The sequence below is a fragment of the Mirounga leonina genome, unplaced genomic scaffold (genome assembly GCF_011800145.1).
Source record: "Mirounga leonina isolate KUSES-001 unplaced genomic scaffold, KU_Mleo_1.0 Mir_173, whole genome shotgun sequence".
NCBI lineage: Eukaryota > Metazoa > Chordata > Mammalia > Carnivora > Phocidae > Mirounga > Mirounga leonina.
Genome location: NW_023270447.1, coordinates 51,708,415 through 51,732,732, shown reverse-complemented (window position 1 = coordinate 51,732,732; position 24,318 = coordinate 51,708,415). Strand labels below are relative to the sequence as shown.

The 24,318-nt window shown below is 52.2% G+C and overlaps 1 protein-coding gene across 1 annotated transcript in view; it reads right to left on the bottom strand.

Moving 5' to 3' along the window:
• The window catches only part of GLIS1 (GLIS family zinc finger 1), a 221,843-nt gene that overhangs the window by 71,746 nt on the left and 125,779 nt on the right, over positions 1-24,318 (bottom strand). Inside the window, exons 3-4 of the mRNA XM_035018514.1 lie at positions 14,529-14,706; positions 7,811-8,693 (exon numbers count right to left, since the gene is read on the bottom strand). Coding sequence (XP_034874405.1) covers positions 7,811-8,693; positions 14,529-14,706 — 1,061 coding nt within the window. The remainder of the gene's footprint in view (positions 1-7,810; positions 8,694-14,528; positions 14,707-24,318) is intronic.

Sequence of the window (24,318 nt, the reverse complement as noted above, 5' to 3'; positions counted from 1 at the left end):
CTGATAATAAGCAGACATGAGAACTGACTGATCCCAAGAGGGACCCCAGGCGGGGTTGTTAAAAAGGGCATATCTGTAGGCCAACTTAGATGCTGCCTGTGCCCGGAAAAGTTTTCCTACCACACCCTTCCCACCTTAGAACAAGGAGTTGAGGCTCAGGCCCCATTTCCAAAGTGGGTGGACTTGGCACCTAAGCTGATTGGACCAGCTTGACCTCTCTGTGTTCATTTACAGCAGCAGTTTCAAGGGCAGGGGTTTGAAAACATGCTCCAATTGATAAATTTTTCTCTCACTGGAAACTGCAGCCTCCAGAAAGGAAGTTTATCTTCGGGTGACTTACTTATTGTAGAGAAGGTGAAATGTCTCACTGCTCGTCCCACAAGTGCCCTCTCTTCCAAAACAGGCACAAAGGACTCGTCATATCTGCAGGGCAGGGGACGTGCAACAGGCTCTCAATGTGATCGGTGACTAGCGTGGGAAAACCGCTAAATGCACACGTCTATCGGTTTCTCTGCTTAACGGGGGCTCCTCCAGGCCAAAAGCTGGCTTTGATTCCCTTCTGTGACCCCATGGTCCACCAGGGCCTGGCACAAATCTGGATATTTTCTTGATATTATAAGCAGCCTCATGGTTTTCTGCCTGGGAGGTGGCTTAGGGTCATGGTTAGCACATCATCTCTGGAGTCGGGCTGAGACCTGGGTTCAAATCTGACTCTATGATGCACTTGAGGCCTGAACTTGGGCATGAATTTTCCCCAGCTGTAAAATGGGGATAATGATTCCGGTCTCCAGGAATTATTTCTCCACTCTGAGGAGTGCATGTGTGGAAGCTCTATATAAGCTGAAAAAGGCCCAATAATGTTCTAGCCCCCTTGACTGACTTAGACAAGGTAATGCAGCCAGACCTCAAATTCTCAGCTCCTGGCTCCCCTCCCTCCCTCATCCAGCAATAACAGCATAAGATTCAAGGATATCCTTATACCACACACAAAAATAGACTCCAAATGGTTGAAAGACCTAACTGTGAGACAGGAGTCCATCAACATCCTAAAGGAGAACACAGGCAGCAACCTCTTCGACCTCAGCCGCAGCAACTTCTTCCTAGAAACATTGCCAAAGGCAAGGGAAGCAAGGGCAAAAATGAACTATTGGGACTTCATCAAGATAAAGAGCTTTTGCAAAGCAAAGGAAACAGAAAAACCAACAAAACCAAAAGACAACCGACAGAATGGGAGAAGATATTTGCAAATGACATATCAGATAAAGGGCTAGTATCCAAAATCTATAAAGAACTTATCAAACTCAACACCCAAAGAACAAATAATCCAATCAAGAAATGGGCAGAAGACATGAACAGACATTTTTCCAAAGAAGACATCCAAATGGCCAACAGACACATGAAAAAGTGCTCAATGTCGCTCGGCATCAGGGAAATCCAAATCAAAACCTCAATGAGATACCACCTCACACCAGTCAGAATGGCTAAAATTAACAAGTCAGGAAATGACAGATGTTGGCGGGGATGCGGAGAAAGGGGAACCCTCCTACACTGTTGGTGGGAATGCAAGCTGGTGCAGCCACTCTGGAAAACAGTATGGAGGTTCCTCAAAAAGTTTAAAATAGAGCTACCATACGATGCAGCAATTGCACTACTGGGTATTTACCCCAAAGATACAAAAGTAGGGATCTTTCGGGTACGTGCACCCCGATGTTTATAGCAGCAATGTCCACAATAGCCAAACTGTGGAAAGAGCCAAGATGTCCATCAACAGATGAATGGATAAAGAAGATGTGGTATATATATACAATGGAATATTATGCAGCCATCAAAAGGAATGAGATCTTGCCATTTGCAACGACATGGATGGAACTGGAGGGTATTATGCTGAGCGAAATAAGTCAAACAGAGAAAGACATGTATCATATGACCTCACTGATATGAGGAATTCTTAATCTCAGGAAACCAACTGAGGGTTGCTGGAGTGGGGGGTGGGGTGGGAGGGATGGGGTGACTGGGTGATAGACACTGGGGGGGTATGTGCTCTGGTAAGTGCTGTGAATTGTGCAAGACTGTTGAATCTCAGATCTGTACCTCTGAAACAAATAATGCAATATATGTTAAGAAAAAAAAAAAAGAAGAAGATAGCAGGAGGGGAAGAATGAAGGGGAGAAATCGGAGGGGTAGACGAACCATGAGAGATGATGGACTCTGAAAAACAAACAGGGTTCTAGAGGGGAGGGGGGTGGGAGGAGGGGTTAGCCTGGTGATGGGTATTAAAGAGGGCATGTTCTGCATGGAGCACTGGGTGTTATGCACAATGAATCATGGAACACTACATCTAAAACTAATGATGTAATGTATGGGGATTAACATAACAATAAAAAATTAAAAAAAAAAAAGATTCAAGGATAATTGGTGTCCTTCCTATGGTGCCAGAAGTCACATCACCTCATCTTTGTCTCAGGACCCCCAGCATTCAGGATGAGGCCCAGCACACAGGGGCGCCTATCCTTCAGGTGAGTCAAGTGTTTCTGGGGAGGACTCTGCCCTCGGCTGAGGTCACTCTCCCACAGTCTAACCTTTCCCAACCTTTGGGTTACCAGTCCCTTCTGGAATCTCCCTGTCCACTGAAGCTGCCCCATTTGCTCTGGGATCCTGGGCCCCTCACTGTCCTCTCAGGGTCTGTCTTCCCTGTCTCTGCTCTGTACATGACGAAGATGGACTGGTAGCCCCACCTGCTCACACATTTTGGGCACTAGGAAAATTCCCTAAAATGAGTTGGAGATGTTGACATGAGTCAGGGGTGTCTGCTGGCCCAGAAACATGACCAACCTGCAGGGCTAGTCTCAGGACATGGAATTGGGGAGGAGCAGATGCCCAGGGAACCCCCCCTGCCCCGCCCCACTGTGGTTTGAGAAGCACCGAGGACTCGACTCTGCTAAGGAAGAGGCTGAGCAAAGGCAGGTGGGCGGAAGGCCGTGTGGCCTGTGGAATGGTCCAGGCAGCTGAGCCAGGCGACCCAGAGTAAACCATTTCATCTGTGAACATCAGCCTCTTCTGAAAAATGGGAATGATGACTCATGGTTGTACATCACATACCTCAGAATATTTTGTTCTCTTCTCCCTGAGGACTTTCCGTAAAATAGGATCTCAGACACCCTCCGCCCCTGCCCCAGTCAAGCATTTCTCTGACTTCCAACTCACAGCCTACCAGAGCAGGTGGGCAAATCTGACGGGGAGCTGTACCCTGCCACCTGGCAGACTGCGTGACCTTGGGATCTGATTTAGCCTCTCTGGGCCTCAGAGTTTTGACCACGGACTGGGATGTGGCTAGCACTGGGCCAGGGTATCAGAAGGCCTGAGTCTCAACAAAGAGCAGTTCCTTCTACCTCCCCCACCTTTCCCAGCACCCAGTGCTATTTATTTCTCAGGGGTTGGGGGACCGAGGTAAAGCAAAAAGAGAGCCAGAAGCCCCAGGATTAGAGGAGATGAGCGTAGATTTGGCCCGGGCTGGCCCTCTGGGAGCTGGGAAGGCCCAGCCAGGTGGCTGGTGTTCTGAGTTCCTTGGCTGATCACGGCCAATCAATAATGCTCAGCTTTTGGTGGGATGTATTTCCCTGGTCCCAGGTCCAATGGCACTGGGGACAGAGTGGCAAACAGGGGAGAGGGGCATAAGGGATGGGGATCAGTGATTAGTGCAAATGCAGCTACCAGAGGAACCCAGGCAGGATGTAAGACCAGCCTCGAGGCTCCCAGGCCTGTGAGGGCAGGGACCAGAGCCTCCTCCCTATGCCTCTGCCCCAGTTCCCCCTTCTAGCTCCAGTCACCCTAAGCAGACACTGTCTGGCACGGAGCAGGTACTCCCCATTGCTGGCAGACACCTGACAAGGTCACCGGCATGGGTGACAGCCCTGCCCACCTCAGCACCAGTTGATATGACAGAGCGTGATGGGGGATGCACCACCCTAAGTCATCTCTTCAAACCCTAATGACAACAATCCTTAAAAGGCGACTACTATTATAGCCCCATTTTACAACCGAGTGTGCTACAGTTCAGAAAGGCTAGGTCCCCTGCCTGAGGTCACACAGCTGCTACGTGGCAGGCCCAGGTGGGGACCCGGGTTGGTGTAACTCCAGGCCTGGGCTTTTCACCTGTCTACACACACCTTCCACACTGCACTCATAGCTCCGGGAAGCCTCTTCACAAAGACAGGGATTGTTGCTATCATTACTGTTGTTTTCTAAAACCCAAGGTTATGAAAGGTTTTCCTTTTTCGCCCTGCCTTTTTCTTGATGCACAGAAAAGCAAACTACACAGCCTGCTAATTTCTGCAGTCTCAGACAATCAGAATTCCAACTGTCTGGGAGACCCAACCTAAGAAAGCAAGAAATTAATCTTTTCAAAGTTAACGTCTTGGAGGCGTCGCGGCAGTATTTGGCTTGGACGTATCCTCGCTATCCTAATGCAGATGAAACCCCACATTTAATAAGGCTAAGACAACTCGGACAACATAAGAAACATAACAGGATATTGCAGAGAGATTAGGGAGCTTCCTCTGGATGGCGTGGATGGGCCGTGGCGAGGGCAGAGCGGGGGCCGGACGGCGCGGTCTAGCCCGGGGGCCCCCGCGAGCCGAGGCCCGATCCGATCCCAGGCCGCCCTGAGCACGGAGAACCTGGGCAGGGGGCGGCCGGCTCCTCGCTGCGCCTCCCGGCCCGCCTGGTGCGTGAGCGGAGGCTCCGCAGGCTAAATGTAAACCAGCTGCCGGGCCTGGAGTGTTACAGTTGGACGGGGCGGGGAAGGCTTACCTCATGAAAGAACTGTGCACACGGCTGCTGGAAAGATAATAAAAGGATTAACTGCTATTTTAGTGGGCCATTTACTCTTCAATCAAAGTGTCTCATCTATTTCCTGTTCTCCAGAGGATCCGGGTCCAAAATTCCTTTGTCTATTACAGCACATGGTAGCAGAGGCCTGTCATGAGAAATTAATAATTTTACAGGGAAGGGAGATTTTATTTATTTGGGTGCCCCTTCCCCTGGGTCACCTACTGCGCCAGCGATGCAGGAAGGGGGCGCGCTCCCATGGCGGGCGGGGAGGAGCTCAGAGGAGGTCTCTGCCCCAACTCTGGATGATGGCACCCAGCAGGGCCCCAGAGAACAATGAGTGTAACAGGACCATCTACACAAACAAAAGCATCACAGTTTAGGAAGATGTGGGTTCAGATTTCACCCTAATGGTTACTAGCTGTGCAACCACGGGCAAGTTACTTCTATTGTTGTTACTATTATTACTGTGACGATGATAGCCTCTATTACTGTTGTTGGTTACTGTTTGCCCCTAACTACCTGTGTGAACTGGGGCAAATTACGCAATGTGAGCCCCAGTTTCCTCCTCTGTAAAATGGGGGTTAATAGTATCTATCCCGTAGAGTTGTTACGAGGACCGCACGGAGTTATCACTTAGAATGGCTCCTGGGGCACCTGGGAGGCTCAGTGGGTTAAGCGTCCAACTCTTGATTTTGGCTCAGGTCATGATCTCAGGGTGGGGAGATCAAGCCCCACGTATGGCTCCATGCTGAGCATAGAACCTGCTTAAGATTCTCTCGCTCCCTTTCCCTCTGCTCCTCCCCCTGCCAAAAGAATGGCTCCTGCATGTAGTCAACACTGAGAAGCTGCTTGCTGGTATTATCACCATAAGCCTGAACCCCTCAAGAGGCAAGATAAGGTATTCTCATAGTAGCAGGTAGAAGATCGGCTGGACTCCATTGAACCCTTTTTGCTTCATCTGTACAACCTTGGTTTTACAGGACTTTTATAAAGATTAAATGCAAACCGTGGGTGAGCACAGACATGGCTTGAACATCACCTCCTCCATGAAGCCCTTCTGGGCCTCCCGTCCCTGGGCCTATACAAACTCCACGCAGAACCTGTCCACACCCATCTCCCACCCCTTACTGACCATGGGTGCCTGCAGGCGAAGACCTTGGGAAGTCCAGGTCTGGGTCCCCAGAGCCAGGCACAAGCCAGGTGTAAGCCAGTGTTCTGTGGAGTTTGCTGAATCAAGTGAGATCCTGGCTGGCCCAGGAGAAAGAACCATAGAGAGAGATTCCCACATTGCACTGGGTAAACTGGGCCTCTCTGACCTGCTCACTAGGCCTCCGTTTCCCAGAAAACAGGCAGGGAAGGCTAGATTATCTCCAAAGTCCCTGCAGTCCACATGGGCACTCCCACATGCTATAATTCCACACGAAGGCCACTGACCACACTGTGCCAGGGCTTGGGCCTCCACATCAGCCCCTTGCCGACACCAGTAGGATGCCCCACAGGAGAGGAGACGTGAAGGACTGCTGCTTAGCAGCTATCAGCTCCAGGGTCTCAGAGGGAGAAGGGGCCCTCTGTCTTCTGGAAGTCTGCGGTCATCTCCTTCCAGGTGGGGGCATGCCTTTCATCAAGCCATGTGTCACAACACCCCAGACAAACAGAGGCATCCCCAGGACTGGCCCGGCCACCAGCTCCTTCCAGCATGCCCTCAACCCCAAGACACATGATGAAGTCAAATTCTCAGCCTGCCCAGCTCAGCCTCTCCCCACAACACCAACACACCAACCACGGGCTCCCTCCTGTTCCTGTCCTTTTGCAGAGACTGTTCACCACCCCACTTGTCTATAAAGTGACCTCCTCCTCATCCTCAAGACCCAGCCCCCTTGAGCTGAATAAGCTGGTCCAGTTGCATGCCCAGACCACAGCTCCACAAGCAGATAGGGCCCCAAGGGTGACCACCTGGTTCCAGGAAGGGGGAGTTTATGCTGCCAGTTGCCAAAGCTTTCTGCCTCCCCTCTGGCCCCTACAAATGCTGCCCTGGGCCTTGAGCAGGAACAGAAGTGCACCCCTTCCCAGAACAAACACTTCACGAACCAGGGTCCAGCTTCGGTGACAGCATGCGAATGCCAGAGAACTTGACGTTGGCTAGGACGTGGTCTTGCAGACCAGACCCGCTGCTGCTTCCCCTGCCTCACCAATGCCCCAGTGGCTGAGAAGGCAGAGCTGGGCCTTGGAAGACTGGGCGGCTCCTCCAGCCCTTCCATTCCCAGGCAGGTGCCTCTCCCAGTGGGGTAGCTGGGCCTTGGGGGTAGGCACAGCAGGTCTCCTGAGGATATCAGGGACAAAGACTCTGATATGGATTTCCACCACCACGAAAGCACAACGCAGAAATGACAAGTCAGAGGGGCTGGAGCCTAGGTGCCCACAGTTCATGTGTGTGTGTTCCCGGGAAACTGAGGTTCTATCCCAGCCTCGTCACTGCTGGATCCTTATAGGTTAACCCTGGCCTTACCCCAAAACCTGCCCAAGGGAGCCACAACTCCCAGGCTGGATGCCTGTGAGGACGCGGCCCTCCTTGGAGGCCCAGAGACCCTCACTGGGAAGGCTGCCCGATGAAGGCCCTGCGCTGGAGGAAAGCAGGTGTCCACGACGCACCTGACCCCTGGTGGGTGAGATGGTGAGCATCTGCCCGGGCCTGCTCTGACCTCAGAGCGTGTACTGTCACGACCTGAACAAGTGTGTTTGATCAGGCGGTACACCTTGGGATGGGGGATGGGACACCTGGTGAGCAGAGGAGCCAAGACTCCCGGTTGGGGGGGGGGGGGCAGACTGTCCTGACCAGTGGCCACATCCACAGCATCGGTCCTTCCGTCCTCGACCGCAGGGGATCCCCGCCAGCCCCCAGCTCAGGAGCCCCCCCGGGGAAGCCATCCCTAGTGCGGAGGTGGGGGCTGCGCTGCTCGGCCTGGCAGCCGTGGGAACTCACCATGCACTTGTTGGGCTTCTCGCCCGAGTGCACCCTCATGTGGATGAGCAGCTTGTAGCGGGCGTTGAAGGGCTTGTAGCGGCGCACGCAGCCCGCCCAGAAGCAGGTGAAGTCCTCGCCCTTGCGCTGGTCAATGTGGCTCTTCTCGATGTGCCGCACCAGCTCCTCTTGCTGCTCGTAGGCCGCACAGCAGTCCACCCACCGGCAGGCCTGCCGGCCCGCCGCCCCCCTGCCCAGGCCCAACCCCAGGCCCCCAAGGCCCGAGCCGGGCGGCAACTGAGGCGCGGGGTAGGGGGGAGGCAGGCCTTGCTGGGGAGGCGGCCCAAAGAGATCTGAGAACTCGTCCGCGGGCTCCTGCTTCAGGAAGCCCCCCTTCCGGCAGGCTTCCAGCTGCAAACCACCCTCGTGGCTCTCCGTGGTCGCAGGGCCAGGCCGGGCCCGCTTGGGAGGCCCCCCCAGCTCTCCTGGCAGCGGGGGGCTCTGGAGTCCATTGACGCAGGTGACCAGAGCTGTCTGGGAAGAGCGGATGATGGAGGTGACATCGGAGGAGGCGCAGGGTGAGGAGGAGGCCGAGGAGGTGGGGGGCAGGCCCAGGAGGCAGCAACGCTTTAGGCTACCCTCAGGGAGGTGGGCCTCAGGCGGGGGGCCCAGGCCAGAGCTGGGTTCGCAGCCCAGAAGGTAGCAGGAAGGGGCGGGGTTAGCGAGGCCTCGGCCCGGCAGGTCCAGGTCTGTGTGCAGGCCAGTGGCTGGCGGGGCCCGGCAGTGAGTGGACAAGGGTGTGCGAGCTTCTGTCATGGCCTGGTAGTCAGGCAGGGACTCCTGCTTGATGTGCTGCGTGGCTGGAAGGCCACCATTCACATACGTGGCCTGAGGTCTGGGCGACCTGGAAGACAGGGAGCAGAGAGGCCGTGAGGGGGGGCACTCCACAGAGGGGAGGCCCCGGCGGGGGACAGCAGGGAACCTGGGACCAAGGGATGGGAAGCCCAGAGCAGGGGTGGAAGTGGAGGGCTGGAAGCAGAGGGAGAGAGAAGCCAGAGGCTGGAGGTCTGGTCAGCAGGGAAGAATATGGGGGCAAACAGGAGAGAGAGAGAAAGAGGACGGGGCTGGGAAGAGGTTCAAGAAAGGCAGGAGGTCTGAAGAGGATGCCAGGAAAGAGCCCCGTGTCATCCTTTTACCAAATCCAGCTTGCCCTCTCCAGCCCCGGCTGCCATCCTGCGCTGAGGCCTCCCTAGGGTCTGCCCTGACCTCCCCATGACCTTCTAGTGAGTTCTGGAGGAAGAAGGCTAAGACTGGCATTTGGAGAGACATCCAGGTCCAGTTTGTTTTAAATTCGGCCTACTTGTCCCTTAGCTCTTTCTTAATTTTTGTAATCTTTTTAAGTTTCTAGAAATGTTAATTCTGTGGCATTTTGCCCCAAGCAATCTGTCTTTTCCACAGTGAATGTCATTGGGTTGGGGGTCTGAAACACAAGTCATGGTGACGAGGGGCATCCCAAGAATGACTGAGGAAAAGCCTGGTGGGGTGGTCCCGGGATTTCAAGCCCAGACATTGTGACTGCACGAAACACAACTCTGGGGGAGGCTGTGGGCAGGCAGGCTGGGAGGGCAGCACAGGGGAGGCAGGAGACCGGGGTTTGAGGCCAGGCTCAGACACTCCCCGCTGCACAAAGCTGGGCAAGGGCACTCTGGGCCTCTCTCCTCATCCCGACACTGGAACGATTCTCCTCCTGAGAGTGATGATGGTGTGATGGGTCTTCAGCACGCATGTGGTACCCGTGTTCCGAGAGAGGGCCCTCCCCAAATGCAGGACATGTAAGTGCAGGCAGAGGCCCCAGGATCCCCGGCCACCAGCCAGGTGACGCTGGACGGAGGGTCAAAGAAGCACCTTGGCTGGCTGGGCACAACAGGAAGCCTGCTTATGTGCTCAAAGCCTGACAAGGACACCCCATGTGTCCCTGGGCCTGTCTGAGCCTCAGTTTCCTCACCTGTAAAACAAGGACTAGCCCTCACTGCCTCAGAGGGTGGCTGCCAGGATCAAGAGGGACAGCAGATGCCGTGACAGCCCTCTGGAGAGACAATGGCAGGGTGAATGGTGCGTTTATTACTGCCAGATCACTGCCAGTGTTCCGTAGCTCTCTGCAGAAGGGCTGTGGGATCATCACCTGTCCCTGCTTTCCACGTGGCCCTGCAGCCCAGCCTCCCTCTCTGGCTCCCTGCAGCTGGGGCAGCCCCAGCACTACTCAGGAGGAGGAAGGGGGGGGGGCACAGGGGAGAAAGACAGAGCCCAGAGGCGCTCAGAGAGCATGGGCTCCATCCCCATGACTGCACAGACAGGAAAGGAGCCAAGAGGGCACAGGGCTTGCCCACAGTCCCGAGCAGCAAGCCGGTGACGGGGCTTGGGCCGGGAGCCAGGCTCCCCTTCTCCTGGGGGTGTGCATTTCTCCGGGATAAACCTGAAGTGTTCCCCAGATAAAGGCTTGTGAAAAGGGCCCTTCTGTTTCTCAGCTACACTTGACCAATTCTCTGCCTCACCCAGCAAAGACCTCTCTTCCCTGTCCAGAGTGCAGCCACTGGGTGGAATCAGAAGGAGCGTGGACTCCAAGGTGGACAGCAAATGCACATCCCCTTCCCCGGGCCTGGGGACGCTGGGCCACCGCTGCCGGCAGAAGAGCCCTGAGGAGCTTAAAGATCTGATAGGAAAGTTGTGACTTCGTGAAGCTTAAAAAATAAATAAAAGCATATCCGTCCTTGCATGGTCGTCATCCTGGGCCTGGCAGAGGTGGGCCTCCAGGTAAGCATCTGTTTGGAACCAATCCCTTTAAAAAACAGCATCAGGCTTAAGGACCAGCAGCAGAGAACAGCCGTAGCGCCTGTGACTGAATTACCCGAATACAACAATAGAACCTCCCATGGCAGCAGGTGGGGAGAGGGCAACTAGGCTGTGGTGTCTCCTGGCCCCAAATGCCAGCTGAGGCAGCCTCCTGCTTGCCCTCTCGGTCCCTCTGTCCCCGGCAGGCCTGCGGCCGCTCCCATCCTGCCCCACACCTGAGCCCTGGGCTCCCCAGGCGACTCCCGTCACACGTCACACGTCTGGAAACTGAGCAGGGGTCCCTGGACAGAGCAAACAAGTGCTGAGCAGCCCTGCGGGCCGGGCGCTTTCCCGAGGGCCGTCCCACGCAACCCCACTGCAACAGAACGATGTGTGCTATCTGCTGAATGCATAATCAAATTCTTCAGGGGGAGAGCCCACCATCTGGTGCATACTTAGGAAAACCGAAGCAGCTTGCCCAAGCGCCCAGAGGCAGGCAGTGTTACAGCAGGAATTGGGACCTCGATCTGTCTGAACCAGCAGCCTGTGATTTTCCCACAGCACTGTCCTGCCAGGGGCCCAGCCTCCCCCTCTGCAAAATGATGGAACTTGATGACCATTACGTTTCCTGGCAGCCTCAACGTTCCGAGCGTCAAGGACTCCAATGTTCTTCTGTCTGTCATCCTGGACCCTGAAGGGAGCTGCTGAACTTGGGAAAACTAGCGTTCCTCTGACAGAGGCTCAAGGGGACAGGAGGGTGACTTCGGATCTCGTGGGGTCTGTGTACCCACTGGTTCGGGGGCTCAAGCCTGGGCGAAGGGCCAGAGAGGTCCCTCTGCAGGCTTTTCCCTCTGTGCTGGGTGATGCTGGGGACATGAGATGGTTCACAAACCAGGTCCCTGCCCTTGAGAGGCTTCCCTTCTCATGGGGGAGATGGAGGACTGGCTCTCATGGGAACAGTTAAACTCTGCTGAGGGGTGGGCAGAGTTCTGGCAAACATAAGAGACCAAGGTGGTGGGCGGTGTGGGCTCTGAAGGCTGAGGCATGAAGATGTGAAAGTGTGTGGCCCACTGGGCCCAAGGCCAGAAGGCCAGCATGACGGGTGGGCAGGCAGGGGCCAGATCTCAGGGTGCCTTCCCATACTACTGGGGGCCTGTGTACTCTGTTCCTATCCTCATCTTACACGTAAGAAGACGAGGCCCAGGAAGGGTCAGCATCTTGCCCAAGGTCACCCAGAAAGTCAGTGATGGAGCTAGGCCTCAAACTGCATGTAATAATACATTCTACTGACAATAGTGCTGGTGGGTAGTCATTTTCAGCACAGAAATGACAAAATCAGGGTATTGCCGAAGTTACTTGAAACTCTCACCACTTGCTGGGTGACCTCGGGCTAGTTTTGTGGCCTCTCTCCCTCAGTCTCCCCACCCTCTGACAGATGGGAGTTGAGTGAGGTGCTAACATGGTAAGTGCTTGGCCTCCTGTGTGGCAAGTACAAGCACTCCAGGATTGTCACTTATTGGTGGTGACGATTAAATGAGAGATGTGCACAGGCAGCAGGTCCTTGCAAAGTGGGAGGGATTTTTATTAGCATTAGAAAGCTGGGCTGGAGGCAAGGAGGACCCCAGGAACCCAGGCAGTGGATCTGGGGGCTAGAGGACAGGAGGCAGGGCAGCAAGGAGAGGAGTCCCCGACACAAGGCAATCCAGTGGGAAGGAGAAGGGACAGGGTCTGACTGGGTGGGGGACAGGGGCTGGAGCCCTCTTTTGCTTTAGGAAAATGAGGGAACGTGACGGTGCCAGATCAGCAGCAGAAATGGCAGTAGCTCAGGATGATGCTGGTGTGGGGTTCTAGGTATGGGTTCTAGGCATAGGCTCTCTTGCGCTCTGAATTCTCAAAATGACACTCAAAATGACACATACTTCTGATCATCTGTATAAAAAAAAATAGCAACTACCCTATGACCCAGTAATTGCACTACTAGGTATTTACCCATAGGATACAAACATAGCGATCCAAAGGGGCACCTGCACCCCAATGTTTTTAGCAGCAATGTCCACAATAGCCAAAATATGCAAAGAGCCCAGATGTCCATCAACAGGTGAATGGATAAAGAAGATGTGGTATACATATATACAATGGAATACTACTCAGCTATCATAAAGAATGAAATCTTGCCATTTGCAAGGACATGGATGGAACTAAGAGTGTATTATGCTAAGCGAAACAAGTCAATCAGAGAAAGACAAGTATAGGATTTCACTCATATGTGGAATTTCAGAAACAAAACAGATGAATGTAGGGAAAGGGAAAATAAAATAAGATGAAAATAGGGAGGCAAACCATGAGACTCTTAACTCTAGGAAACAAACTGAGGGTTGATGGAGGGAAGGGGGGGTGGGGAATGGGGTAACTGGGGGATGGGCTTTAAGGAGGGAACTTGAAGTATGAGCACTGGGTGTTGTATGCAACTGATGAATCACTCAATTCTACCTCTAAAACTAGTAATACATTAAGTGTTAACTAAAATGAATTTAAATTAAAAAATAAATAGACAAATAAAAACCCATTTGCTTTAGCTTTCCCTAGGTTAGCATAGCTTCTGCCCTGAGATAGAAAGAATTTCCCTGGAGGAACCAGATGCTGCTGGCGGAGGCTCAGTGAATAATCAAGCAGATAAATGCACTGGACTGTCACCGAACGTACAGCTCAAAACTAAGAGGCTCGCTCCTTGTTACGTACTAAATTGCGTCCCTCCAAAATGTGTATGTTGAAATCCTAACCCCCCGTGTGATGGTCTTTGGAGATAGGGCCTTTCAGGAGGTAATGAAGGTTAAATGGGGTTGTAAGGGTGAGGCCCTAATCCAGTATGACTGGTGTCCTTATAAGATGAAGAGCGTGCAAACAGTGGAAGGGCCACCACAGGAAGGTGGCCATGTGTAAGCCAAGGAGAGAGGCCTGAGGAGAGACCAAACCTGGGGACACCGTGATCTTGGACTTCCAGCCTCCAGAACTGTGAAAAAATCCATTTCTGTTGTTTCAGCAACTGGGCTGTGGTGTTTTGTCCAGGCAGCTCGCGCGCACTAACACTCCTGTAAGTCAGAAGGCTCCCTGGTATCACCGAAGGTCTCAGGGAGTCTACATTTTCAAAGGAAACTGGCTCTATGTGGGAAGAATCAGCATGCTGCTATGTACTCCTCTCTCTCACCTAAGCTCTCCCTGGAAAGTAAGCTCCACTGGGGAGAGCCCTGCTTCCTTTGCCAAGGCAGTGAGGTGCAGGGGCTGAGCCGGGGGCACAGAGGTCTGCCCGTGGTTGACGTCTGGCTGTCAGCAGACCAGAGGGCACAGAGGCACAGCTGGGAGAGCCACAGGAGGCAGATTCCAGCCTGACACACGATGCGATAGAAGCTCTGTCCACAAGTGGGCATCACTGGAAAGGTACAGGCATCGAACGAGGGTCACCCGGCAGGGCTCTGGGAGGTATGGCTTCCTAGTGCAGGAGATGGCCCCAGGTGGAGGAACCCCTCTCCACGCTCTGAATGGTCCAGGCTTCGGCACTACAATGTGTATACCCCCTCAGCTGGGTTTTCCTTCCCCATCCCACCCCTGAATCTTCCTCTTCTGAAATTACCGATTCTCTGCGAAAAGCCACCTCAGCTTCTGCAATGGGGAAGCCTACCTCAATAAAACCATCTCTGTCTCTCATGAGGTACTGCAATGTGGGGGGTTCGAGGCCTAGACCAGGCAGCCGTCATTGTGCTACTGGCCTCTGGCTGGTCCCTGGCCCTCTCGTGCCTCAGGTTCCCTGTGTATCCCACAATGAGGCAGACTAGATGAGGTCTGGAGGCCCTCGGGGTTGGCCTTCAGGAAGCATCCACAGAAGGCAGCTGATGGGAGAGGATGGAGCACATACCTGCTAGGGTGGGGGAAATGCAGGAGCCTCTCGCAGGCTGGGGGCTGGCCCCGGGGTGGTGGGGTGCCCGCAGGGAGAAAAAGGCCCTGGCGGCAGGTGGGGCCGGGGCCCTCCGCAAGGTCCAGGTCCAGCAGGCTCTTGTCTGAGCCTGGGGTGCAGTGGCCGTAGCTCCCGTTCACTATGCAAAGAAAGACAGGAAGAGGAAAGAACATGAGTGGGGGCAGCCTGCAGAGGGGGGCAGGGAGAGGGCAGTCATTAGGGCACAGGGTGGGACACAGCAGCCTCGAGCCCACACTCACTGAACCCCTGCTGCATTCAAGGCACCAAGATCCATTATTTAATTTCCATAATCACCAGCGGGATCAGGAGCAAAATCCCCAATACTCAGATGCGGATGCTGAGCTCCCGCGGCTGAATGACTGTTACACAAACACTGAACCCTTATGATGTACCAACACTCTGGTCGGGGCAGGAAACACTGGCGAACCAGGCGGACAAGCTCCTGCCTCACAGACTGACCCTCACGTTGGTCACCAAACACTTGTTTGACAAGGCTCACAGACACGTGCTGGGGCTGCACTGCTCAGCAGGCTGGTGAGCGGCATGGACGTCGTAGGTCACAGAGTAGGTTCTCACTAGACACCATCTGCTCTTGTTATTACCAAAGCTCAATCTGCATTATTTCCCAGATTGCATTACACCACAGAAACACGGTACACAGTTATTCACAGCTCCGTATTCTCCACGGTTCTTTGACAGCCTAACCGTCGTATGCCCTGCCCTGCCCAGTGACGGGGTTCTTAGGAAGACTAACTGGGGGAGAAGATGGGAATGAAAACCCTGAGAAAATCTGTATAAAGTGCACCAGAACTGCTAGGCATAGTTGGAATAAGCTCCTTCCCCTCTCTGGGCTTCAGCGTTCTCTTCTACAGCGTGACATGGGTGAATCTGGACATTATCTTCTGAGGCTTTCTGTCCTGGCACCTGGCAGCAATAACCTTAAGGAGTGAAGACATGGGCTTTGGGGCCTGATGGACCTCGGTGTGAGCCCAGACTGCCCCCAAGCAAGTCTGTGCCTTGAACAAACTCCCCCCCGAGGCTGACCCTCTGCTCCCAGGTGTACAATGGGGACAGCCGTGTCACGTCTCCAGCGATGCCGTGAGGTTTTGAGAGCTGAGGTGCAAAGCCCCCAGCACAGTACTAGCAACTCGCAGGCATGCTCCAAGGATGGAAACTGTCCTCGCTGTCAAACAGCACTTGGGAAAGCATCAAGTGTCGGACAGAGGTCATAAAGCATTATTAATAGGCTCAAGCATGTCCAGGTACCGTCCACTCTGAGCAGGATGAGCCATTAAGCTGAGCAAAGAGCTGACGCCAGGTCCGGACTAGCCGCCGAGACTGAGGATGAGGAGAATTACAGGAGAAGCACCTTCGCCGAGCAGGACGCGCAGGCGCTGGGTGCAGGCTGGTGGTTTTCACCACTGTCTCCCTGGACCCCCCGCCCTGCCCTCTGAGGGAGGTCATCCTCACTGTAGAGACAAGGCAGAGGCTCAGGGAGCTTAGGGTACTCACCTGAGATCACAGCACTAGTAAGAATCTGGGCTGGATCTCGGGCTCAGGTCTGTCAGACCCAAACCCCAGTTCTGAATTGCTGTGTAACACAAAGTGGCGTCTTAGACAAAATCCCGACCCCAGCCTCAAGGAATCCACCTCCACCAACCCTAATTCCAGCCCAACCCAGAGGCAGGCCCTTCCGCCCAGGAGGCCCGACACTCAGGGCTCCCTCGCCGTGTGCCCACAGCTCTGACAGGCACCAGGCATCCACCTGCCAAGCACAGTACAGTTTGCAAAGCGGAATGCAAATGCCCTGTCCCAGGGCAGGGGAGGGGCTCGGAGGAGCCTCTGCCTTCCCAGGCACAGGCGAGCCTGCTCCAGAAGGTACGGATGAAAATTCGCTCAGAAGCCCCCCTCACCTTCCCCGGCCGGGCCCTGGGCTCATTCCTGCTGCAAGGAACGCTCACTCCCGCTGGCCCTAGCTGCTGCTGGGCCAGCCCCTCACAAGCTTATTTTTTAATAACTTGGTTGTTTTTTAATTAAAAAGAAATCCCTGGTAACAAATGTGAACGGCCTGAGTTAATGAGAGCAGGCTGCCGCTCGTTTAGCTCCGTCTCAGCTTGGCGGTCTTTCCCTGTTCTAAATCGTTTCTGCATGCGATTTTATTGTCCCATTGAGGCAAACCCTGGGCCTGGGCCTCAGAAAACTGTGGATAATTTTATGAACATTAATAGCATTTGGAGCAAAGAGAGCTTAATCATCACATGGGGCTGTTCTGCCAGGGTCTTTCTCCCAGAACCTTTGGGTCAGGGAGGTGGTTCTGAGCATCCTTCAAAAACCCACCAGACCCACTGGGGGCCTCTGGGTTACTTACTTCACCTAAGGAGGATGTGTAGAGCGAGGGAAGGTGGGCCCCCGGAAAGGCACTGGGAGCCCAGCATTTATCAAGCCCTTCCTAGGCACCAGCCACATCGATCCTTCTGAGTGTCCATCTCTGTGCAGTGGGCTCATTCTAGCCATTTTTCAGATGAGAAAAATTGAAGGTTGGAGAGATTGGGTGCTTCTGATCAGGCTCAGGGGTCTATAAGAGGTGGGGCCACAGTTCAAACCCACATCTCTCGGGCTTCAAAGCCTAGGTCCTGTCCTGCTGCCTCTCAGGCAACTGATGAGCAACTGGGGATCCCCAAACAAGCATCCCCACCTTTGACTCCAGTGAAGATCATGCTGGGGAGCCTCTGGGAAGGTCAAAGTACAAACAACCATTACAATGACTCCTTAACCTCTCAGTTTCTAGGACAGCTCTGCCAGATGGGTAAGACTACTCCATCTACAGACAAACACATGAAGGCTCAGAGAGGTCTAGTGGTTTACCCAAGGTCACACAGGGAGCAAGGGACACACCTGAGATGCAAACCCATCACCTCCATGGGAAAAAATAGTTATTACCCAGCAAATAATTGAGGCCCATTGGCTTCTTCTCCCTGGATATAGTAAGAGGTCTTTCTACAATAAATAAACAAGCCAGCTCTTGGAGGGAGGAGCGACAGAGCCCCTCAGGGCACAGTTTGACACTGCCTGGGGCTCCAAGCTCATTCAGGCCCTTGTCTTATGTGGTCCTCATAGCATCCTAGATAAAAATCCATCAGCTTCCCTAACTTCTAGAAGGATGTAAGCATCAGAGCTGGCAAAGGAACTGTCCCAGGTTTCATGGCAATTGCTCCCAAAGCCCATACCAGACCCTTCCCTGGGCCACCTGCTTTCTCAAAGGCTGGAAATAAAACCAGAGGCTATAACATGTGCCCCAGAGATGCTGTGACCACTAGAAAGATGTGGGCACTGTCACCACTGCCCACCACAGGCCCAAGTCAGCCAGGAGACCTGCCACTGCCCTCCCGCCTATTGGCATCTTGCCTCTCTGTCCCCAGAGGCATCAGAGAACCTACCCTTGCTCACTCTCCATCTCCGGGGAGCAAGGATGGAATCTTTCTCTACAGAGGCCGAGGATGAGAGGGGCACGTTGGCCCTGCTGCCCTGAGGCAGGCTGCGGGTGCCCCAGGAAGGGGCCATGTCTCCCCAGCAGCCATGTCTCCCCCTGCGACACTGCAGCCAAGAGCTTTCATGCATGTGAAGCTTCTTTGGAGAACTGGAGGGTGGGGGAGTCCTATGCTCAGTTTTACAAGTTAGTGAGAAATTCTGGAATGTCAGGGCTGGGACTGCCTGCCCATCCATTTAAGTAACAGATGAAGAAACCGAGACTCAGAGAAGGAAAGGACCTGTCTTGGTCACACAGCAAACCCCCAGCAGAGCCTGACTGGCACCCCCGGGACTAGGTAAGGGTTTGGTTTACTTTCCTCTTGAAGTCTTTGTTTTCTCATCTATAAAATGGTGATAATAGCTACTCAGGTTGTAAGGACAAACCCGTGAGATTATGGACACAATGCCTTTGGCATGGTGCCCAGCTCACAGTAAGCACTTGAAAAGGCATGAGGATGGTAACCATAACGATTTCTCCTATTTATCCCTGTGCAAAGCAAGGCCCAGCATTCTATCCCCGGAAGGTCAGGTCTGGATCACCCTGCAGCCAGGCTCAGAAGGACAAGTCCCCAAGGCTCAGGGGTCACCAAATGCAGGACCGGGCAGCCTGAATGAGGTCACAGCCAGCAAATGTGAAGCAAAGGACTCCAGTTACACACCAGAGACTTTTGCAAATTACCGTAATGACTTGGCTATAAAGAGGTACCACATATAAGGTGACTCCCCACAAGAATTTTAATTTATGCTCAAACCTGCCAAGTCTGCATGAGGAGAACAATGATGCATTCAGCATCTCGGGTCCAGATGCCATCTCCTTGCCGTTCCAGGAGCAGGCAGCAGCCAGGCTAGAAGGCCTGCACAGTGACTCTTCCTCGTTCACCCACAAGCAGATTTTTAGTGCCCACCCAGTGCCAAGCTGGTGATAGGTACAACACTTTACAGTCTACAAAACGTCTTGCAGCCGTCACCTACGAGTTCCACTGCAACCCCCAAGGGTTGGCTGGGCAGGCTCAGAGAGGACAAGCAATTTGCCTAAGCTCACACAGCAAGTATAGGGCTCCGACTCACACTGAATCTTCTGACTCAGCTCTCTAGTCTAGCAGACATTTTTAATCTGGCAAACTTTTTTCTGTAAAGGGCAAGACAGTAAATATTGTAGGCTTTGCGACCACACAGTCTCTGCCACAACGACTCACCAGTGAAAAGCACCCACAGACAACATGTAAACAGAGGAATGGGGCTCTGTTTCAATAAAACTCAATCTAGAAGAACAGCTCATTGATTCTGGGGTTGTAATTTGCCAACAGCTGAGCTGGTGCAGTATTTAGAGACAGGGTTTTTGCACTTACAAAGGCAGAAATTCCAAATCCGAAACTATCATACCTTCCTGCATCCACAAACTGGGGAGAATTTTAGAGGGTAGAGTTGATGAGGTGAAAATTACTGTCAGACACTGAATGCGGGGCTGGCCTCTGGCAGGCACTCAATAAATGAAGTGTCTTCAGCCGGACTTGTGGGGGGGGTCCTCACAGCCTGGCCTCACCCCTCCCCCTGGGCCTTACCTTGCACTCCCACAATGCTTTGCTGCTATGCTGCACACATCCTTGCCCGTCCAGTGAGGATGGCCTGACACCTCCCAAACTCCTCTGGGCCCCCAGAACTTGGTAGAAGTGCATCTCCTTCCGGAACCTTCCCTGCCCTCCCTGAGCTCCCCCACCTCAGCTCCCAGAAGTCCTTGTGGCTAGCTGCCCTTCCAGGTGCACCTTATGCCCACCTGGCACAGCCAAATACTTGAAATATTTTATTTCTAAATCTCCACAACATCACCACAAAATCAAGGCTGTAATACTCTGGACTACCACATTGATGCTGTTAAGGGCAGTTAAAACCCTGCCTCCCCTACAAGTCTATAAACTCCTTTAGGACAGGGGTTATGGAGCCCCAGAGCTGCTAATTGTTGGTGCATCCTGAGACATGATTCTGTCCAACCTACTTCACATACAGAAACAGGGACCCAGATGAGGGACAGGCTTGTCCTGGCCGCCCAGGAACACCAGGGCCCCCTCGGGGATCTCCCCACTCCATCCTAGCACACGGCTAGGCCCACAGTAGATACCTGGAAGCACTGGGAAGGTGGGTGGCTGGAGGACTATCCCAAGTTAATTTTCATGCCCACCATATGCCAGACACTGGCTTTGTGACACACACAGCTAGGTGGAAGGCTTGGCTCTACCATTAACTTTCTGGCTGTCTGACCCTAGATGGGCTACCTCACCCTTCTGATCCTCAGTTTCTTCATACGTAAAACAGGGATAAGACTCCCAGCTCCCAAACACGGCTGTGAGGATTAAATGAGTTCCCGTACGTAGAGGCATGGGGTCTGGTGCAGAGTCAGCATCTCCGTAAAGGCCCCTCCGTTTTGTTTTCTTGACAGGCAGAGGAGACACAATCAGGCTCTGCGGGCTGGGCCTCCAGGAACAGAGGTGTGTGCTCCCAGGTGGTGCACATCAATGGCCAAAGAAGGGCAACTTCGGGCTAACGGGGTCTGGAGTCTGAGCCTGGGTGCTGCAGCCTCCGTCATGCACAGCAGGGCCTCGGGCCCCTCTCTGGGCCTCAGCTCTTCCCTCTGAGTCGTAGCAGGGCTGGGCCAGGGCAGGAGGAACGCCACAGGTCCCACACGGTGGGAGACAAGGGGCTCCACTTCTCAGGCCCAGGAAGAGCGAGCGGCTCTCTCAGGACACACAGCAGAGGCAGAGCCTGCGTTACCACCACCCTGCAGGACCCCTTTTGCCTTACGGGGCTGCCCTGTCCCCTCTCCCCTCCTCAGCAGACCCCAAGGCCTGGCGAACAGCAGAAGGTGGGGTCTTCTGAAAGAAGAGAAGCAGCAAGGCAGACGGCCAGGTTCTTGCTCATCTCCACAGCCTGGGTGGGATGGGCTGGCCAAGGCCCCCTCCCCCATCTTGGAGCGGCCTTGGGGCATTCACAGCCATCAGGGGGCCTGTAACCTTGGCAGGCTTCTGGAGCTACAGAGCCCAACGCTCAAGGCCTCACACTGGGCTTATGGCCCCCATCGTCTCTTATCCCACATCACAAAAACTCTATAAACTCCCCCTTTAGAGCTGAGCTAGATTTACGGGGACTCAGGCTAGTGAAACCTGAGCAATAGTAGGCTCCTTGCATGCCAGAATTACTAATGCCATTTTCCAGAGCAAGAGTAACGGACTTGTCCAAGGTCATGCAGCTGCAAGAGGATGGAGTCAAGACGCGAGCCCAGCTCCCCCGGACTTGGAAGGCAGCATTGGCCTGACGTTGCTCCACATCATTAAGGGATTTAGAGTCCATGCAGTGATTGCTTTTCCAGTGTACTCGTCTGATTGGGCTGCCATAACCAAACACCATAGACTGGCTGGCTTCAACAACAGACATTTCCTTTCTCACAGTTCTGGAGGCAGGAAGTCCAAGATCAAGATTCCTGCTGATTTGGTTGCTGGTGAGAGCTCTCTCCCTGGCTTGTAGATGGTGGTCTTCTCACTACGTCTCCCATGTGGCTTTCCCTCAGTGCATGCAGAGAGAGAGAGAGAGAGAGAGAAGGAGAGGAGGAGATAGGGAATGCATACAACCTCTTCTTATAAGGACACTTATTGTATTGGACCAGAGCCCTACCCTTATGACTTCATTTAACCTTAATTCCTTCCAGAGAGGCCCCATCTCCAATTAGTCATACTGGGGGTTAGGCCTCCACATATGGATTGGGGAAGCACAAACATCCAGTCCATAACACCTAGTATTTGTTCCCTAAGAGGGTCCCATATTTCCCGTATCTCTCTACGGGGCTTGAGAAGGAGACACAGTATAGACAGGGTGGGAGTGTAGATTCTGGGGCCTGACTGACTAGATTGGAATCCTGGTTTTGCCACTGGCTAGCTGTGCCCTTGTCTAAGTCAAACGATTTAACATCTCTGTGCCACTTCACGAAGTTGAAATGGGTTCATATACCACGTGTAACGTGCCTACAACAGAACCCAAGGCACCCAGGAGATGCTCTCCCTGTTGTTCTTGTTAACCCCACCCCAGAGTGGGCTGTGGAAGCCTGAACCCGCCAGCATGATGTTCTCTTGCCAGCCACAGTGCCACAGTGACTGGCTCAGAGCTGGGCACGTAACACAAGCTGGTTTAATAGAAGTCCTGGGACTTCTGTTTGATGACTGGGGAAAGAGCAGCTTCTCCTCCTCTACATGCAAATGAGGAGGCATGAGGCCTTGACAGACCAACTTGTCATCCCAGGGGAAGCTGGTTGGAAGACAGTGGCAATAAACCAAAGAGACACTGAGTCACAGCATTGGTGGCACCAAGAACCTTTTGTGTGAAGAGTCAAGTTCCTATAGTGTTTTAAGCCTATCTCAGATGGGTTTTCTGTTACTTAAAACCAAAAGCATCCTTATTAATACAATATTCTCCTAGAAAATAATTCTTACCTACTCTGACAATCTTTGTTTTTGAGGATTTAGTCCATTTATACCATTTACATTTAATGTAACTTATATTTGGCTTTAAATCTATAATCTTACTACTTGTATTTTATTTGTCCCACCTACTTACTCTATATTCTTTTTCTCTTCTTCTTTGCATTCTTTCAGGTTAATCAAGTACTTTTTATCATACCGTTTTCTATCTTTATTAGCTTGCTAAACACACATTATTTTATTATTAGTGGTTATTCCAGCAATTATAGCATCCTTCTTTGACTTATTGCAGTCTAATACAGATAAGTGTATTTACTACCTCCTGAAAAGTGCAAAAACCTCAGGACTCTATACACACACACACACACACACACTCACTCTCTCTCTCTCTCTCTCTCTCTCTCTCTGTCTCTGGGTTATTCTTGTTGTGTATTTTAATTCTACATATATTTTTAAACCTCACCAGATATTATCAATGTTTTATATAGTCTCTATCTATTCAAATGTTTTCTCTTCCTCCTGCTTCCATATGGGAGTCATTTTCCTTCTGCATGAAGATATTAAAAAAATTGTAAGTCTGCTGGCAAGGAATTCTCTCAATTTTTGTTTCTCTGAAAATACTATTTTTTCACCTTGACTTCTGAGGGATATTTTTGCTGGGTATAGAATCTAGGTTGGCAGTTACCTTCTTTCAGTACATTACAGATTCATTCCACTGTCTTCTGGATTTCAGCATTGCTATTAAAAAGTCATCTCCATGTCTTTCAAGATACTACATTGCTCCCCTCACTCCTATTTTTAAGGTTTTCTCTTTATGTTTAGTTCTCAGCTGTTTGTGACTAAGATGTGCCTCGGTGTGATTTTTTTTAATTTATTTATCCTGCTTAAGATTCATAGGTCTATTTAAATGTGTAATTTAATGTTTTTCTGTCAGTTTTGGAAAATTGCTTGTCATTATCACTTCAGACATGACTTCTGCCCATTTTCTTCCCTCTATATTTCTGGGGAAACAATGTACGTTAGGCCTTTTCACCATGTTCTATGAATCTCTTATGCTCTTTTCTGTAATGTCCATCCTTTTTTAACTCATGCTTCAGTCTAGATATTTTCTACTAACCTATTTTCTGATTCATTAATCTTCTCTTTAACTGTATCTAATCTATTAAATCCATCTTTTGAGTTCTTAAATTTATTCTATCTTTTAGTTTTAAAATTTCCATTTCATTGATTTCTTATAGCTTTCAGGAAGCTGTTGAAATTCTCCATTTGGTAATCTATTTTCTTGAATATATTCATCACAGTTATTTTAAATCTTGTGTCTGATAACTCCAAAATATGGATCACCTGTGAGTCTGTTTTTACCATGATTTTTCCCCCCTCCTGGTCCTGCCTTCTTGTATCCCTGCTAATTTTCGACTGAATGCCCAATGTTGTGTGTGAAATTTATACAGGCTCCAGATGATGTTACCTTCCTAAGAGAGGATTTTCTTTTGCTTCTTATAGGAAGTTAAAAGAGGGGAAGATCATCTTTATCCAGTTTAAGCTTTAGCTGTTTCAAAGCTGGGTTTAAGACTTTGAAAAAGTTGCTCTATTTCTTGTTCATCCTTTCTCCTAGGATGCTGCCCTTCAGAGGCCCCAACTAAAAGCTTGGGATGCCAGGGCTCCTCCTCCTTGGTTGACAATAACCTTCAGTTTTGTCTTCCTAGAATTTGAGGCTGTTGAAAGCTCTGCCTAGCTTC